The following is an 18,708-nucleotide window of genomic DNA, read 5'->3' as shown; positions in this document are numbered from 1 at the left end:
ACCGTCAGAATCTTGCCATACAGGCAGAAGGCCAGTTTGTTCCCAAAGTCAAGGCCACTAACCAAATAAACAAATTCTTGGAAACAAACCTTAGATTTGGAGGTCAACTACCACAAACTTCTCTCAATTGTAGACAAACTTGGAGCAGATAGGTTAAATGGCAAATGACTAAACAACAATAGAACTGAATATGCTGTGGCAGTTTTATTGCCTGTGCATATTTCCCATTACTTGGGTGCTATATTTGCAAGGCCACCAGAATTCTGTTCTTCAGCACTACGAAAGGGGTGAGTGTGGTATTGGAAGTTGGCAACAGTGAAAACACAAAACATCAGCAGGTATAAACTGAAGTTGAAATTTAAATACATGGGATCACCACCACAAATATCAGATGTATTGGGCTGGATCCTAGTAAATCATTGCATTCAGAATACGTTGCCCACTCTTCAGTCACAGCAATTAGAAACAACTAATTCACTGTGCAAAATGCTTTGAATAGATTTTGACATAAAATGTTACATTCACACAAGCATCATAATTCCCCACCTAGTTCTTGATTTGCAAAGAAATGGATTTAATTAAGATAAATTTGCATATTTTACATAGGTCTAATCTAAATAAATTAAAAAGCTCTGGTGCTGCAGAAGTTTATATGTTAATTTTTAAACAAGAAAATTAATTATAAAAGAGAACAGCACATTGCCTAAAATTATATAAAATAGCCAAAATTAATTTAAAATCTTTGTTACAATAAAACAAACCTAGAAATACAATTTTGTCAGCATCACAAAAGGGTAAAGAATCTGTGTCAGAGCTGTTCAGATGTTGATGGTCTTTCAGTGCATTTCCTATGGTTTCTGCTTTGGACTTCCAGCATTGTCTTTTTTTTCCCCACTCCTAAGGTTTTGGGGTCTTTTGCCACAGCTTCAGAAGCTGCATAATGCTTGCACACTAGGTCGTTCTTTCTTTTCGTATGGCTGGGGAAGCAGCTATAGTTTGATGTTGAGGTTAACAATCCATCCTATGGCTTCAGCTCATGCAGTGAAAATGGTTGTGATGCCACCAGGAATGGATCTCTCAGGGCAGAAGTTCCATATATGGGTGATGACTTGGATGGCCACAGTCACAATGAACTGTTCCTCACCTGTGGAGCAAATGGCCACACTTTTCTGGCTCACCTTCAAGCAGTTGAGGGCTGTCCAGATTTTCCATGGAAGATTGAAGCCTGGGGCTTCACCACTCCAGTCAGTTACCAGGTCACGGTTGTTGATGTTTGCAGTCAACCACAAGATGCATCATTGAGAGGCAGGGTGTAGGGTGTGGACTGTGTTCCAGTAGGGGCTAAGGAATTTCAGACAAGTACATAGGTTTTTTTTTAAAATTGAGGTCCTGTGTCTGTGGGAGTGCTTCATTAAGCTGTCAGCCAGTAGTGTTCTTTGAGGACGATGATTTCCCTGTGGAAATCAGGAGATTCAATATGAGTTAGCACAGGAGGCCACTCAAGCTGCATTGGTCTCAAAATAATCTTCATGGCTCCTGAGAAGTGGATATCTACATTTGAGAGGCAGTTCCTGAGCCACATTGAGCAGCAGTACTCTGCTGTTGGGTAGGCCAGGCAAGTGAAGCAGCCTGCATTGCATTGGTTCTGCTGCCCCAGGTGGTACCTGCCAGTTTCCTTATGCGATTCACTCATCTTGACCTTGGTTCGTGTCCTGGTGGTGTTGCTGGTAAGTCAACGTACAGTTAAGCATGATGCTAAGATATTTTAGCATTGGGTTGTGGGCGAGTGGTCAGCCACAGAACTGGACATGAAGTTCTCCCCTGGCCTTCGAGTTGTTCAGGTGGAAGGCTGAAACAAGTCTTGGCAGTGTTTGGTTGAAGTCTCCGTTTTTCTAAGTAGGCTTCCAGAGAATATAGATCATCAGTGTTTTCTCAATGTCCTGAAGTCCTTTAGCCTGGAAAGCCAGGGCCAAGTCATCAGCATATGTGCAGTTTATAGGAGGGAGGTCAGAGAGCTGGTGCGAGGACTAATACATTGGGAGCTTGTTGTTGGTTGTGTGTGGATGGCTGATTTGATCTCCGAACTGTTGGTTGCTGATCATGGAGTGATTAGTTGTAAGTTTGTAGGATTTGAGATTTTCAGCAGCATGTCTGTGCATCACACTGTGTCACAGGTACAGGATAAGTTAACAAAGGCAGTTCCCATCTTCAGGCCTTTCTGGAATCTGACCTCAATATGTGAGGTCAGTGTCAGGGCAGTTGCAATGCGTAAAAAAACCTGCCTGTTGTTTGGGGTGGTGGGCATTGTTGGGGGCAGAGAGCCCCAACCAGGAAGCAGTCCATTTAGCAAGATGTTATTGAGAGTGGGTACTAGGGCCGTCGCTGCATGGGTCATTGGAGTGGCTTCCCAGGCTTGGCAATGGTCACCATCTTGGATTGGCGCCAGATGGTGCCTGTGCTGTGGGTTAATAAACAGCTTTGCTAGCCACTTCCTTTCCTGTTATCTGAAGCTCTCCAAGAATTCTGAGTAAATACCATTGACTACCAATCATCATCTCCTAACCAGGTTATCCTAATCATAGGCGACTTGCATAAAATGGAAGAAGCATATAAACAGCCATTTTATTTTACACAATTTGGGAGGTCTAATTCACAGACTAACACTCAGCTTAGGTAGGTTGGCTATTATGGCCAAGATGTAGCTTTATAACATTTATTATGTTCATTAAGCCACACAAGACTGTAGGCTTGTATGCAGCTTTAAATGCAGCATAGATGCGAAAACAAGATATCTGATCCAGACCAAGTGCTCCATGGTTATATGAACATATTCCGCTCTATGGTGAAATGCCAAAGGAAGTTGCACTTTAAAATATCAACAGTTGAGTTATTCAAACATTATTGCATTTACTTTATTATAAAACAAGAAATTATGTAACTTTCTGTACTGATTTTTATTCAACTCTCATTGAATGTTAAAAATTACAAAAGGATAACACTCTGCTTCAGGCTTCCTCATACACCTCCGCAAATACAACACTGCTACTGCTGGTGGAAGAGACATACAAGGACCCTCATGAGAAATCTAACATAAAGGGAGGGGGGAGGGTTTGTTTTTACACAATCTACAAACAGGGAGTTGAGGGGATGATGAAGCCATAGCACTATAGAAGTCAATTTTTTTCATATACAAAAAAGCACACAGATTGACTGGAGTTGAATATTCATAATGAATATATGTGCATTCAAAAAAAAGCCAGGAATGATATTCCTCAACAGTTTGTTTCAGGCACAGGACAAAACTAAAATTACAGAAAAAAGGTTATGGACAGTTCACTAGTGTTTGCTCTTCTTGGATTTCTTGTGTGATCGATGTGGAGATCTGGATTGGGATCTAGATTTTTTGGAAGATTTTCTGGGTGTCCTAGAACGAGATCTTTTAGATCTTTTTGGCGTCCTTGAGCCGGAACGAGATCTACAAAGAATTGTTAAAAAAAAATGTATCACTGTCAATTCAAAACACATTTTTGTCACAATTCAACCGGAGTGAAAACTCAATTTTTTAAAAAAAAGCACATTATAGACAAAAGTTAACAAATAAGGTGTATGTATGAATTTGAGACAAACAAAAAGTTTCACAAAACTGCAGTAACTATCAGTATAACTTGCACTTACATGGCATCTTTAATGCAGAAAATAAGCACAGAGCATAACCAAACAATTGATGTAAGACAAAGGAGGAAATGTTTGGATGTGACTAAAAACTTGGTCAAAGTGATGGGTCTTAAAAGAGGAGAAGGAACTAGGGAAGCAGGGTTACTTTTAATGCAGCAAACTCAACAAGTTGAAGCTATTACAGGTATTGTGTCCAAAATCCGGCATTCACCAAGACTGTGCCAGATTTCAGATTTTCATTAATTTTGGATGTCCAACCTATACAGTGCATGAACCTAATGCAGACCCTGGAACTAGACCCGAACGTTATTTCAAAAATGTTCGGTTACTCAAATTGATTTATTGCTCTCTTTGTGGACAGTCATGGTTGAAGATACTATCAAGGTAACCTAATGCATGACAGCATGTCAATTGGCAGCCTTTTAGCATGGCTATTCCTGTTCAAGTCTGGGCAAGCACTTTCCAAGCAGACACAAACCAGTGTGCATTGGCTCAAACAGTGAAGTGCTCTACTATAAAAATGTTCCAGTTTTCGGAACTGGATTTTGGGTATTATGCCTGTATTACAATTAAAAATGAAAATCAAATATTATGTGGACAAATATCAGAGATGAGTGAACCATAAAATGGCAACATACTTTAAAAAGAATATAAACACTTGAAGTAGACAGTATTAACGTTGTACAAAGCTTAAGTGGTCTGTTTATTGATCTGCAGTAGGTCACAGTAGTTCACTGGAGAACACTTAAGATCAGGTCTAAAATCAAATCCCACACTCAATATGTACATGAAACATCCCTGAGTTACCAGGTCACGTTTTCCAGCCATACCAACCATGAAAGTTCCAGGTTCAATCCCTGGCATATATTTAAATGATCTCAGCTTGAGCATCAGTGTAGATGCTATGATTAGCCTTCACAAGAACAAAATTATCTTCAGTCCCCTCTGTTATCCCTGCTGAAAGCATGCACAGAGACAGGATCAGGCTCAGTTTTGATGCTGTATGAGTGGAATAGTCTGCTCACACTCACCATCAAGCTACACTACAAGGCTGAGGTACCATAGGTGGGGCACCATGCAACCAAATTGCAGTAAGGAGTTAATGTCTTCAGGAGAGGAGGGAAGCAGGGATAAAGTAAGGCAACAAGTGCAACGGTGTGGTGTTAAATACACAATCACAAAGAAAATAAATTAGCAAAAATAGCCAGAAACTGCTGCATACTTAGTTAGAGCAACCTATTTACAGCCAGATTATGATCTTATTACACTTATTAAAAATCTGCGTCCTCCATGATCGTTTCTGTCTGCAGTTAGTTTATAATAGCTGAGCAAGTCAAAATCAATTAACTAGGGTCCCAAGATTATTAAAACCAATGTCTTGAAGATTCATTTCCACAAATCTTTTCTTCTCTTTTTTCCACGGAAATCAAACTGATGGCCGATCAGTTTATAGAATGCGCTGTGACCTGACTCAGCAAATTACGGGTAGGAGTACTCTTTATCTGTGATATCTAAGTGTTACAAAAAGGTACAGAAAAAAGGGAATGCATCTCTTGTTCCAAGATTCAGCACTTTAATGAATATACACATAGAAAATACAAAGCACCACATAATTATGGGCTCCAACACATGACATACCTTTTGGACTTCTTATTTGTATCTCTAGGTGTGTCTTTATGGGCCGACCTGGTGTGGGGACTGTCTTTGGTACGTGATCTATCTGATCGTTCTGAACGTGGTGATGGCGACTTCACACGCCTGGCAATACGAGTTGGGCTGACAGATGCACTGTGTTTCCTTTTCCTATCAAAACATCACATTACACAATCAGAACTGGAATTACTTGCCTCAGCTTCAGCATTTCACATGCTTCTAAGTCACAGGACCACATCAAATAGCAGGAACCCTACATACAGATAGTAGAAATATATAAATTATATAATATTAGGATTGCTGCTTCAAATGAAGCTCATCTGAGCAGGCATGTGTCAGATATATTGCATCATTATAAACAATGAAAAGAAGCCCAGTGTCAAGAAGATATAATATAATGTTATTGGGAATTATTTTAAAATAGAGTTTAGTGATGTCTGTGTCTGTGTGTCTTAATTGGATTAAAGCCAGCTGGTCTAGAGGCTTTAATGTATAAAAAAGTAGGTTTGAAATGTTAATTAGGTAAATATGGGGGAAATTTGCATTTTTTAAACAAACTAGTGTAGCTTGGATTCAAAGAGAGGGAGTGAAATATTACACTTAACCAGGTGAAGCTCAGAAAGTGTGTTTGTGTATTTTTCCCAAGGATTACTAATACATAGCAATACAATGAAAATTTGCATTCAAAGAGGAAAATATATATATAAAGGAAGAGAAGGCTGTTGGTAAAAAGGTGAGGGATGCTAAGATCTAAAGCCTCCAGTTTTTAAGCCTCAAGCTGCTGTCTGTAAGAACCCAGAGCTGAAAGAAACTTTTGACTGTCCAGACTGTGCTTTGCCAGGTGTCTGTTTAAATCTATGTTTTACTGTTACCTTAACGGAGGCGTAACTAGGAGTCAGATTAATTAGGGGATTTTTGTAGTTATTACAGTAGTAATTTTGTAGACATACGTATGTGCTGACAATCTTTCTTGTATTAATAAATGTTTAATTAGTTTTATAAAAACCTCTTGAGGCTTGGTAGTCTTATTATTACTGAATTCAAAGCCTGCATCTTGAAACATACAAATTACAAAATTGGTTATGACAGTTGTTTAAGATTTCCCTCTGGGCTTTGAACAGCTCAGCATTTATCATTGGCTGTGTCATAATAACTGCTTCTGTGGAACATACATGATCCACTATCATAACTACTCAAATTTCAAATATGTAATATGCATTCCTAGTATATGATAATGTAGCCTAATTTAATTGCACTGGAATAGCAATTTTTTCAACACAACTCATTTTCATTAATTAAGTAATCCACTACAAGATAATCCTCAATACGTAAAATACCTAGGGAAGCTACCACATTTTAAGATCTTTCTTAACATCTTGTGAACTACCCCCCTAGTTGGGTGAAGTATGGAACATAGATTTTTTTTCTAATTCTTTCACAGGGTGTGGACATTGCTGGCTAGGCCGGCATTTATTGTCCATTCCTAATTGTCCTTGAGATGGTGGTGGCGAGCAGCCTTTGAATGTCTCTGGGTTTGTTTGACCTGAAGAGGCAGTGATGTGACCTCCATGGACGATTAATGAATCCTACAGCACACTGTCAATTTTTAAGCCTATTAGTTCTACTTATAGGAGATTGCACCTCAGTGAATGGGGAAGCTTGTACCTAAAAGATATTTGATAGAATTCAAATAGGGCTGCCTGAACATGAGGGATCCACAAGAGGATGATAGGGAAAATATATAAAACGTGCGAAACTTGTAAATGTTGATGTTCAAAGAGACTTGGACGTGCGGATCACAGAAAGTTAGCATGCAGGTACGGCAAGCAATTAGGAAGGCAAATGGCATGTTGATCTACACTACAAGAGGATTGGAGTACAGAAATAAGTCTTGCTACAATCGTACAGGGATTTGCTGAGACCACATCTGGAATACTGTGTGCAGTTTTAGTCTCTATATTTAAGGAAGGATGTACTTCAAGCTTGTCTGACCTTTCACTCGGCCTGGTTTTGTGGGGGGGGGGGGGGGGGGGGGGATATTTGCATATTTTTCTCACTCAAGAGGCCAATGAACATTGTTTGGAAAGATAAGGATATGTTTGACACAACAGTCAACTGAATTTCAATAAAAGAGTTGAGGTTTTAAGGAAAGAAACATTTGCTAAGCAAAAGTACAGCAGCAATAAATTGTTGTTAAAAAAAGAGTAATTAATAAAAATGACCAGAGGGGGAGAGGGTCCATGCATGTCTGTGTACGGCGCACTAGGGTGAATGCGAAACCCGGGACTGGGCATAAGGCAGACACACAGAGTGTCTCGCTCTTACAACCAAATGCTCACCATACCGTGCACTGTGCCTGCCCCGGGCTCCAGCCCCGCTGACGCTCGGCTCCCCGGGCTTCAGCTCCGCCGGTGCCCGGCTTCCCCGGCTCCAGCCCCGCCATACCTTTGATTCCCTTTGACCAGCAGCCCTCAGCACTCTCACCAACACCAGTGTTCAAAACTCCTCCAATCAGAGATAGCCTCTCTCCCTCATTTGCTGCTGATAGGCTCACTGCCCTGCATACAGAATCTTCCTTTTAAACTCACCTGTTTGACCAGAATTTTGAAAACTGGCTCTGGCGGCCACATTGAGGGGCTTTGTGGGTCATACGTTGGACAAGCCTGATATACTTGCATTGAAGGCGGTACAGCAAAGGTTCACTAAATCGGTCCCTGGGATGAGGGTCCTTATGATGAGAAGCTGAGCAAACAGGGCCTATATTCTCTGGAGTTCAGAAGAATGAGGTGATCTCATTGAAACATGCAAGATTCTGAAGGTGCTTGATGGGGCAGGCGCTAAGAGGTTGTTTCCGATGGTCGGGGAATCTAAAACATGGGGGCATGGTCTCAGGATAAGGGGCCAATCATTTTCAACAAATTTGAGAAGAAATTTATTCACTCAAAAGGCTGTGAATCTTGAGTTCTCTACCCCAGAGGGTTGTGGGTGCTCCACTGTTGAATATATTTAAGGGCAAAACAGACAAGATTTTTGGTCCCTCATTGAATCAACGGGTATGGGATGGGGCAGTAAAGTGGAATTGAAGCCCAAGGTCAGCCCTGATTGTTTTGAATGGTAGAGCAAGCTGGATGTGCCATATGGTCTACTCTTGCTTCTATTTTTTGTGTTCTTGAGGTCTTATAAGATTTACAAATTCTCTGTATTTGTTGACTTTTGGCTAATTATTTTTGTTATCATGTATTAATAAGCTATTATTTTTGTGATGATGCCATTATTTTCCTCTAGGTTACTGACAGCTTTCCTAAATTTAGAACAGGGAGCCTGCAAGAGGCTATCAATATTTCTTGAGTGTACCCTGCCCTGCAGTGATATACCATGCCCCTCCATTTGTCAGTCTCCACATACAAACAGCAGCATATCATTTCCGAAGAGTATTGCTAATTCCTTCCCCCTCCTCCATTGCCAAAAAAACTTGTATCTTTCCTGCTCCAGAAGAACATCCGAGAGGAATAAAAACAAACATCCCCTACTACATATTTCAATTGCATCAACATTTTGACGAACCTCTCAGAAATATTCATTACTGCTTTAACTCAAAATAATTAAGTACCTTTTAACATATATATTTGAGATGCAAAGTTTATGTAATTAACAAGTGTTAGTCTTATTTATTGCTTGAAGATTATACTTTGCAGCTAGGAACATGAAACAATAATTTCAACTTGCAAAGCTAACCGAATTTGTGGTTTGTGGCTGACTCCACTAAGTGCAAGAATATCTCAAATATCCACATCAAAACCATCGTCTATAATTACACTTCACATCTTGTTTCATAAAACCCCCATAATTAAAAGGAATGCAAAAGTTCACAGCAGTGGACCACCACGAATGTCTGAGACTGGAGATTGAGCAGTAAACATGGACTTGCCAGCACTATCCCCATTCCAAGGGCAAAAGGAAAAACAAATTAAAATGGGGTATATGCTATGTAAGCATAATTTAAGATGCTTGAAAACACAAGCTAGACACTAAAACAATACCTCTCTTTGCTGGAAGGAGACGAAGAGCTTTCTTTTTCTTTCCTATCTTTTATACGGTACTCTGATTTAATCACATCTTTCTCTTTGTCCTTTTTGTCACGCTCCCTTTCTCTTTCTAGTTCTTTCTCCTTCTCCTAAATGCAAGATAAAATACATCTGAAGTTCATGTCATAATAGTGAAGCAACCACCCAAAATACAAAGCAAATGGTTAAAACATATTTCCACCAGAGGAAAGCATTACACCAAACAACTTCTGGACTAACTTAGTTGAACATTTGCGACTAGGATATTAAAATATCAAACAGCTCATTTAAAAGTTTGAACAAGATCCCTAAGCAAGTATAGATTTCCTCAATTGTTCAGCAAGTTTATCCAGCCAGCAACTAAGCCAAATAGAAAAAGATCCCCACTTTGTGCAGAGTTATCAGATCTCAGCTAGGACAATAGTAAGGATGCTCGTTAAGCAGAGTAGAAAAAAATGTCAGTCAGGGTTTCCTTCTCCTGATTGCTGTGAACTTTGATCCCAGGATACAGGTATACAAAATCATAGAATAGTACAGCACAGGAGGTCATCATTCAGCCCATCGAGTCTGCGCAAGCTCTTTTGAAGACCAATCCAGTTAGTCCCACTTCTCCATTCTTTCCCCATATCCATGTAATTTTTCCTCCTTCAAATAATTATCCAGTTCCCTTAAGGAGGCTTTTGCTGAATTTGTTTCCACCAAATATCAAGTGGTGCATTCCAAATCCTAACAACTTGTGAAAAAAAGTTCTCTCATGCTGCTTCTGGTTCTTTTGCCAATCACTTCCCATTATCAACCTCTAACCACTGGAAACTGTTTTTTATTTACTCTATCTAAACCCTTCATGATTATAACCGCATCTATCAAATCTCCTCTTAGCCTTTGCTGCTGTGAGGAGAAAAAATATCCACACAACTGTAATCCCTTGAACGATTCTAGTAAAACTCTTCTATACCCTCTCCAAAGCTTTCGGGTCCTTCCTAAAAAGTGTGATGCCTGAATCGGGGACAATATTCCAGCTAGTGCTGAGCTAATGTTTATACAGGCTTAACAAAACTTCCTGGCTTTTGTAATCTATGTTCAATCCATAAACTTCATTCACTGTTTTGCTAACTTGTCCTGCCACCTTCAAAGATTTGTGCACAAGCACCCCAGGTATCTTTGTTCTTTCATCATTATCATGGTTGGCTCTCCACATTCTTCCTATCTAAATGCATCACTTCACACTATTCTATGTTGAATTTCATTTGCCACACGTCCAACCATTACACCAGCCTGTTTATGTCCTCCTGAAGTCTATTGCCATCTTCCTCACTATTTAGTACACTTCCAAGTTTCATGTCATAGGCAAACTTTGAAACTGTGCCCTGTATCCACCAAGTCATTAATGAGTATCAGAAACAGCACCGTTCCTTGTACTGAACAACAGTGCCTACTTATTTAGTGCCAATAACGTGGTAAAGCTTCCCAAGTCACTTCACTTAGTGAAGCTCCATTCTATACTTCTCTCCAATGCAAAAAACAGCCATTCACCACAAATCTGCCAATCTTGCCCCCATGCTGCTACTGTCCCATTTATCCCATGGACTTCAATTTTGCTAACAAGCCTAATATGTGGTACTACTTCAAAAATCTTTTGAAAGTCCACATACACATTTACTGCACTGACCTCATCCAGACTGTTGCCTCATCAAAAAACTCAAATCAAATTAGTCAAACATGATTTGCCCTTAACAAATCCGTGTTGGCTCTCCTTTATTAGCCTATGCTTGCCAAGTGGTTGCAAATTTTCTCCCACATTATTGTTTCTAACAGCTTCTGCAGCATCAACGATAGACTGACCAAATTGTAATTTGCAAGTTTATCCTGCTCCCATTTTTTGCAACCCCCAGTCCTTTATGGACTTTGGGCAAAGTAATGCCCCAGATTAGCTGTGATCTCCTCATGATAAAATCAGCTGCAGACATTTGCCATTAATGCTCAGACATGAATAACAGCCAATTGAATGAGATATCAAGGCATATGTGGAATGTTAAATGGGATGGGGAGATTGGAGTGTACAATCATATGCAAACTGCTTCCACCAATGTTATTGTGTAACTGGTCAGATACACGTATAGGGAATTATGTGCAACAATTCTCTCTCCCTTCCACCTCAATGTACATGGTTGAGATTGGGAATTTCACATACTGCTGGGGGTAGGGGAACGGATAGGTGGATGGGCAAAGGGGAGCAGCGATGTGTCAAATCATGCTGTCTGACGCACAAAATTCCATTATGCTATGCCAACTGAGGTTTTGTTGAATGCAAAACCACACCAAGCCAAGGCTATAAACAAGCTGATAGTAATTGTTATTTTATGGGCTACTGGGCAGAAATAGATTACATTTTTACTGTGTGCAAGAGCCAGTTTGTACATTTCAAATACTTTCCAGATATTAAAAGATAACAAATAAACCTGCAAATGAAATGATCCTTACAGATGCTAGGATATTGGCAAACTGGCAACCTCATGGTCTACAATTATAATTACACTCATTAGTTTAATAACAGTCTTATGAGCAAGACAAATCAAACTCAATCAAGTAAAGCAATAAGGAACAGAATCTATTTAATGCAAGTTAATGAGAATTTGCTGCACTCACCCTCTGAAGTAGTTTGTCCCTATAATGTTCCACTTGCTCTTGCATGGTCTGACCTGCCTTTTTAGGCCTTTTCCCAGATTCTAACTCATCCTGGAACTTCATTACCTTAAGCTAAAAAAAAATTGTTTATTTTCACATACAGTATATTTACAAAAGCAACCCAAAATTATCTTGCCAAGAAATAGATTTTAACAGAATATTTGTACCTCTATTTCCCGAAGCTTCGCTCGCTTTTCTTCAGACATTTCTGAATACTTAAGAATGGGCTTGGATTCCATTGTTTCTTCTTTAACTGGGTTAGAAAAATAAAGCAGCTCCTCTGACCTGGGCATTTGATCATCAATATCATCATCTTCATCATCGCTTTCCTTTAACGTACTGTCCCTGTTAATTGCAAACAATGAACTCTCATTTTAATAGTAGTTCAAATAAATCTTGAGTCACTGCACTATACATTTCAATAAGGCCATGAGGAATCACTCATTCACAAAGTCCTGTTGCTTATAAAACTGGTGTTGAAGTAAATCAATTACGATTGACTAACATGTTGTAATAAGTGATTCAAACGTTTGCAATTTGATTACTGGTGTAAATCCATTACATTTTTTCCTTATTTCGGTTGTGCAACACCATGTTGAGACAGCAAGAGCAGAGGACAAAGCTGACAAATTTTAGTCACAGATATTCACAATTTCATGTCTCATTAGTCATAATTGGGGTTTACATGGTTCAAAAAAAGGTAATGGCGAGTATTAGAGTATCATCCGTTTATGTATTTTTCCCTTGGTTTGATGGTACAGGCTAAATAAAAGCATTAATATCTTCAGCAGAAATATAATAGTACACAATACTGCAATGCCTAGTTTGTTCCACTAATGATTTTTTCATGAATTCATTCATGATTTAATCACTTCCTAATCTCTGAAATAAAACGTTACTGTCCCTGGGTATGCATCCTGCATTATTATAGCAAGTCAGAATATCAACATACACTGGTTGTTCATCTTCTTCTGATTCAGTTGGTTGGTCAAAAAGCTCCCATTTTGAAGTTGTAACAGCTGCAAGAAAAGTATGCTATATTACTCAATGTAATAGCTACCAATAAACTCATTTTATTAACGTATTAGAATTTAATATGCAGCAAAAACATCTGGCAAAAGTATTAGATTATCAGAAAATTTGTTGAAAATTACATTGAATTACAGAATTTCAAATACTTGGGTGTAAAATCAGTTTGTCTGATAATAGTTACTCATGTCAAAGCCAAACTAGGTAAAAGTTCAGCATTATAATTTTGGTCAGACGATTATAATATGGCTTAATGTAATATAAAACGTGCACCGAGATGTTAACTTAGTTAACACCTAATGGCGTATTTGCAACTTACCCTGTGATTCTAATTCTGCTTCATCGACAGCTTCCCATTTTGACGGAGCAACTTTAAAAACGGACTGAAACTTCTTGGGGTCTTCAGGGCCATCAACTATAAGAGATCGAGCGGGGACAACGAGGGGCAGAGGTGGGGTGGGGGGAGACAAGGGGAGAGAGCGGGAGTTAATTTGATCACCAAATCCCAATATTAGATCAAACATTTTTTAAATTAGCATACACTATTGTCACTTTTTCTTCTAGATGTCAAGATACTTCAGAGTTCACTTCACTGGATGAATTGAAACTGATATAATTTTTTTTTCATTCATTCATGGGATGTGGCCATCGCTGGCTAGGCCAGCATTTATTGCCCATCCCTAATTGCCCTTGTTCAGAGGGCAGTTACGAGTCAGCCACATTGCTGTGGGTCTGGAGTCACGTGTAGGCCAGGCCAGGTAAGGACAGCAGGTTTCCTTCCCTAAAGGACATGAGTGAACCAGTTGGGTTTTTACAACAATCAACAATGACTTCATGGTCATCATTAGACTTTTATTTCCAGATTGTTATTGAATTCAAATTCCATCATTTGAACCAGAGTCCCCAGAGCATTACCCTGGGTCTCTGGATTATTAATCTAACAACAATACCACTACGCCATCGTCTCCTTATTTAGGTCAAGAAATAAAGGTGTTTGTCAATCATTCTTCCAACTCTAAGGGAAAATAGCCCGCTTAATATTTGTGAAAGAATTTATATTAGTACACAGCCACAAAATCAACAGCTACAAAATTCCATGCCTTCTTCAGCTCTCAAAACTCAGCCAAGAGGAGACTGGGAACCTACTCCAGACCTCAACCTACAGCCATGTTGAGGGAGGTATATATTTTAATGAAATTAGTTTATTTGTAGAGCTATGTGGCCTGTAAGATTTATTCCCCCACCCCCACCACAGGCTTGTTAAGAAGATATAATTCCTCAGAATTATGGGGAAATTGGCTCAGTGACAGGGAGAAGGATGGTGGGTGAATGAATGCGTGATTATCAGATTTGGAGGTGGTTTACAATGGTATTCCTCAAAGGCCAGTTTTGGGTCCAGTATTACACTCTTCAATTTTTATAAACAATCTAGACTCAGGGGTAGGGAGCAGTACTATAAAGTTTGCAGATGCTATAAATCAGCTGGAGTGTTGTGTCCAACCTTGCGTGTCACACTTTAGGAAGATTGTGGAGGTAATGGAGAAACTACATAAGAGATTTATAAGAATGGTTCCAGGGATGTGGGATTATAGTTACATGGATGGACTGGAGAAGCTAAAGTTGGCCTTCTCTGCTCCAAGGAGAACAAGAGATTTTATAGGTGTTTAAAATTATGGAGGATATAGGTAAATAAAAAGATAAACTATTCGCAATTGCTGAAGCACTGATAATCAGAAGACATAGATTTAAGACGACTGAAAAAGAACTAAACAAAATATGAGGGAAAACTTTCTATGCAACGCATGGTTAGGATTCGGAATGCACTAATGGGGTGGTAGATACAGATTCAATTAGTAGCCTTTACTACATAAATATTTGGAGAAAACTTGCAGGGATATAGACAAAGAGGAGTGGAGCTGAATTAACTGCCCGTTGAAAGAACTGATGCATACTCAATTGGTTAAATGGACTCCTTCTGTGCTTTTTTCTCTGAATTGAAACTTTACGAGGTACCAGACTTCAAGGTGACAGGCAATATGGTGAAATAGGCAGAAGCATGACAAATGGAGTTCACCTCAGAGAAGTATGAAGAGATGCACTTTGGGAGGGCTAATATGGAAAGAAGTATGCTATAAATGGCATGATTTTGAGAAGTGTAGATGAGAATAAAGGCACCTTGGTGTCCATATACACACATTCTTAAAGGTTACAGGCTAGTTGATAGGATGGTTAAAAAACATATAGGTTATTTGAGTTTACAAATGGAGAAATAGAAGATAAAAGCAAAGAAATCATGCTAAAACATTATAAATCACTGGTTAGGCTAGAGTATTGGACAATTCACACTTCAGGAAAGATGTAAAAGCCTTAGAAAGAGTACAGAAGTGGTTTATCAGGATGTTACCATGAATAGGGGTCTTTAATTATGAGGAGAGATTGGAACAGTTAGGATTGCTTTCCTGGGAGAAAAGGAGGTTAAAAGATGACCTCAGAGATTTTCAAGATGATGACATTTTGATAATGGGAATAGTTTTTCTCTCTATTCAAATAAGTGGGTCAATAAACAGAGCTCAGATTTAAAATAATTGGCAAAACATCCAGAAGGGAGATCAGGAGTTTTCAGAGGGTTTCCAGGATTTAGGATGCTCTGCCTGCAAAGGTGATGGAAGTGGATTCTCTTTAATAATTTTGAGGGGAAGTTGGAAAGGTACTTAAGGATGAGTTACCAACAAAAAGCAGAAATGTATAACTAAACATGACTGCTCTTTCAAAGAACATGCACGGGCATGCGCTATAAGTTTCTATGATTCCTTGGAGGAGGTCATGTCTAGTTGGTGCTTCTTCACAATGGTCTGGACAAGATCCTGGAATCACAGACAAAACCAATCTGTTGCCAAAGAAGCTTCTGTGCCCTCATCCCCTCCCATTTCACAAGTACTTCATATATCCCATATTGGTATAAATTGCTTTTAAAGTACAAGGTAACTGAATTGGATTGTATCAACTGTTTCACCCTATGTGAATCAAGCAGCACAAGAGATCAAAACCACTTACTGGGAACACCATCAAGGTCATCATCTAGCACCTTCATAGGGACACCATCAAGATCATCTAGACCAGTGCTTAGATCAATTGGAACTCCATCTACGTCTTCCAATGGGGCACCATCAAGTTCATCCTCAACAGGTGCTCCATCTAGTTCTTCAGACTCTGGCTACCAAACATATAATCCACATTATTACCATTACTACGTCAGTCATCACACATCAGAATTGTACCAGTAGATTGCACAATACTTAAAAATGAAGCCAAGGTGGGGGGCAGGGTGGTGGATGGACAGGGTGGCGGGGTTGGATAGGGAGTCACGGGGGTCATTCAGGTGATGCAATCAGTGTGAGTGATTGGAGGGTCAGTTGTATCGTTACCCAAGAATTACAGTAGGATTTTTCTAACATTTCTTGGGTAACTACCCATGTAAGTAAGTCAGAACCAAAGTATTCAATTCTAACTCAGAGTTTGAGACTTCTCACAAGGTCCTGGGAGCAGGGGAATTGCCCATTGGAAGTTCAAACTTGCCGAGCAATTCCCACAGCGTCATTGCATTGGGACTTCCGAGGGGTCCTATCGTGTAACTTTGGGGGTGGGGGATGTCTGGTCTCCAGCTACCCAGGGACCAGAAGATCTGAGCCAAATCATTTTGATGCAAAATTTCGTTTAAACTTAAAATTCCGAGATTAACAAGAAAGTCTCGGAAGGGGCAAGCCTCGAGAAAGGAAATCTAGTTGAGATACTTGCAGATGGTATGTGTAAATTGTTTGACTTAAGATGTCTTTCTTTGCTAAAATCGTTGGTTTTTTTAGGAGCAAAGAATGGAGATGAACAGTAAAGAATGCCACCAAAAAGACTTTGAAAAAAATTCAATGGGTGATAGTGAAGCCCAATGTGAGTTTAGACCACAAGAATAGCTTACATTTATGTAGCACTTTGTTGCTTCCTCAGACTGTCATAAAAGTGCCACAGCCAATGAATTACCTCTGAGGTGTAGTTACTATTGCTATGTATGGGCACTTGCCAAACAAGTACTGGTGACTAAAATTCCAAAACCACGAAATTAATATAAATACAACAATCATCTGATGAGTTACTCTCATATTTGTTAAACCAGTTTGAACCAGAGTTGTATATCTAAAACTTACAAAGTGTAAAAGTAAAGGAACTTAGTCCTTTTGACCTGCCTGGGAGTGTTCCAATATCAATTAAGTAACGGCAGTAGATTTCTCTATACATAGCTATATGACTAGTGGATCAGCAAGAAAGAAACAACCTAACCTGGGCAAAAAATGTATTAAACGAAAACTCAAAAGTAAAACAACATAAATAGCATGAAAATTAAACTAGCCCGTACTTTGCTGCAAAAACAAATGCAAGACCATCAGCACTCGCCATTACTACAGGTAAATCTGACAGCAACTTCTGGATTTCAGCGTTCAAATGTGCAAATGCCAGAAGTTGTTGTCAGAGATACCCTGCACAGGGTAGACTTCTTAAGTCCTCACTAAATAGACTTGGCACTGAAATCACTGTAATGAGGCAAACTTAGTTTGCCAAAGCAAAAATGTCACACTAACGACAGCTGAAAAAGTTCAGGCCCACACATTCAGCAGTAAATAAAATTTTAAATGGGGTTATAAGTGAACAACTTTGCTTGCCTTGCAAAATTAATTTCATAAGTATGGAGTCTCATTCCTTAAGAAAATTAAAATTTTTAAAAATCTTGTTTTTTTTTACTTTTTCTGTCTCTCTTAACCCCAACTGTATTTCCCATCCTTTATTTTGCTTCCTGCTGATGATTTAAATGTAATTTCTATTTACATTTTTCGCTTTGTGGTTTAAAAAGTCTCCATATCTCTGAGAATACTTCAGATTGGTTGAAAAACCTCATTGTTGCTTTCCCTGTTCAAACACCACAGATTTCCTGGAGATGACACTGCACTGAAACAGGTGCCAGGGTGGCGGAAATCCCAGCTGACAAATCCCCAGCAAGTCTACGGGAGGTGAACAGTGAGAGCTGCTCCTTCACCACAGAGCAAAATCCTAGCCACTGCTTTCAATAAAGTAACCAAAATTATCAGCTATGAGTTTTTTTGCATTTAAATTGAAATGTCGCCTGTATCTTTTGGTTATCTATAGCAATGTTCAATAATATAGCCTATTCCCAAAAACTACCCAAAATAGGATACGTATTCTTACTCAGCAATCAGACATTCAATAAATATAAAAAAATGTTGGAAAATGATCAGTGTAGATTGGTGTATTATAGAATCACAATTCAACACTTCAGAGATTGCTTAAATGCAAAGTGTTCCCTGATCTACACACTTGTCTCCAATGCATAACCACAAAATATGTAACCCACTCTTTCTCACAATGCTGGCTGTGATGTATTGGCAGAAATCATTACTAAGTGCACATATATTTTCCCAGTGTACATATATTTTCCTAGAACTCCTGCAAATTAAGATTGATAACTTCAGAGATATAAAACATTGCACGTCAATGAATAAATTCATACCCGACACTTATTTTAGTGTCGAGCACAAAT

At 39.1% G+C, this 18,708-nt stretch overlaps 1 protein-coding gene across 5 annotated transcripts in view; it reads right to left on the bottom strand.

Moving 5' to 3' along the window:
• Window positions 1-550: 550 nt before the first annotated feature.
• u2surp (U2 snRNP-associated SURP domain containing) overlaps window positions 551-18,708 on the bottom strand; it is a 76,720-nt gene continuing 58,562 nt past the window's right edge. For 4 of the 5 annotated variants that reach the window (XM_078564221.1, XM_078564220.1, XM_078564218.1 and 1 more), the window contains 8 exons: window positions 16,161-16,320; window positions 13,426-13,521; window positions 13,030-13,096; window positions 12,245-12,422; window positions 12,039-12,149; window positions 9,369-9,502; window positions 5,314-5,478; window positions 551-3,475 (listed from right to left, as the gene is read on the bottom strand). In XM_078564221.1, coding sequence (XP_078420347.1) covers window positions 3,337-3,475; window positions 5,314-5,478; window positions 9,369-9,502; window positions 12,039-12,149; window positions 12,245-12,422; window positions 13,030-13,096; window positions 13,426-13,521; window positions 16,161-16,320 — 1,050 coding nt within the window. In that variant the 3' untranslated portion in view covers window positions 551-3,336. The remainder of the gene's footprint in view (window positions 3,476-5,313; window positions 5,479-9,368; window positions 9,503-12,038; window positions 12,150-12,244; window positions 12,423-13,029; window positions 13,097-13,425; window positions 13,522-16,160; window positions 16,321-18,708) is intronic. The other variant, XR_013579626.1, reaches the window with a different exon arrangement.

Source organism: Cetorhinus maximus, chromosome 19 (assembly GCF_964194155.1).
Source record: "Cetorhinus maximus chromosome 19, sCetMax3.hap1.1, whole genome shotgun sequence".
In the NCBI taxonomy this organism is placed as follows: Eukaryota; Metazoa; Chordata; class Chondrichthyes; order Lamniformes; family Cetorhinidae; genus Cetorhinus; species Cetorhinus maximus.
Note: the sequence above shows the minus strand (reverse complement) of the source record. Positions and strands in the feature narration are given on the sequence as shown.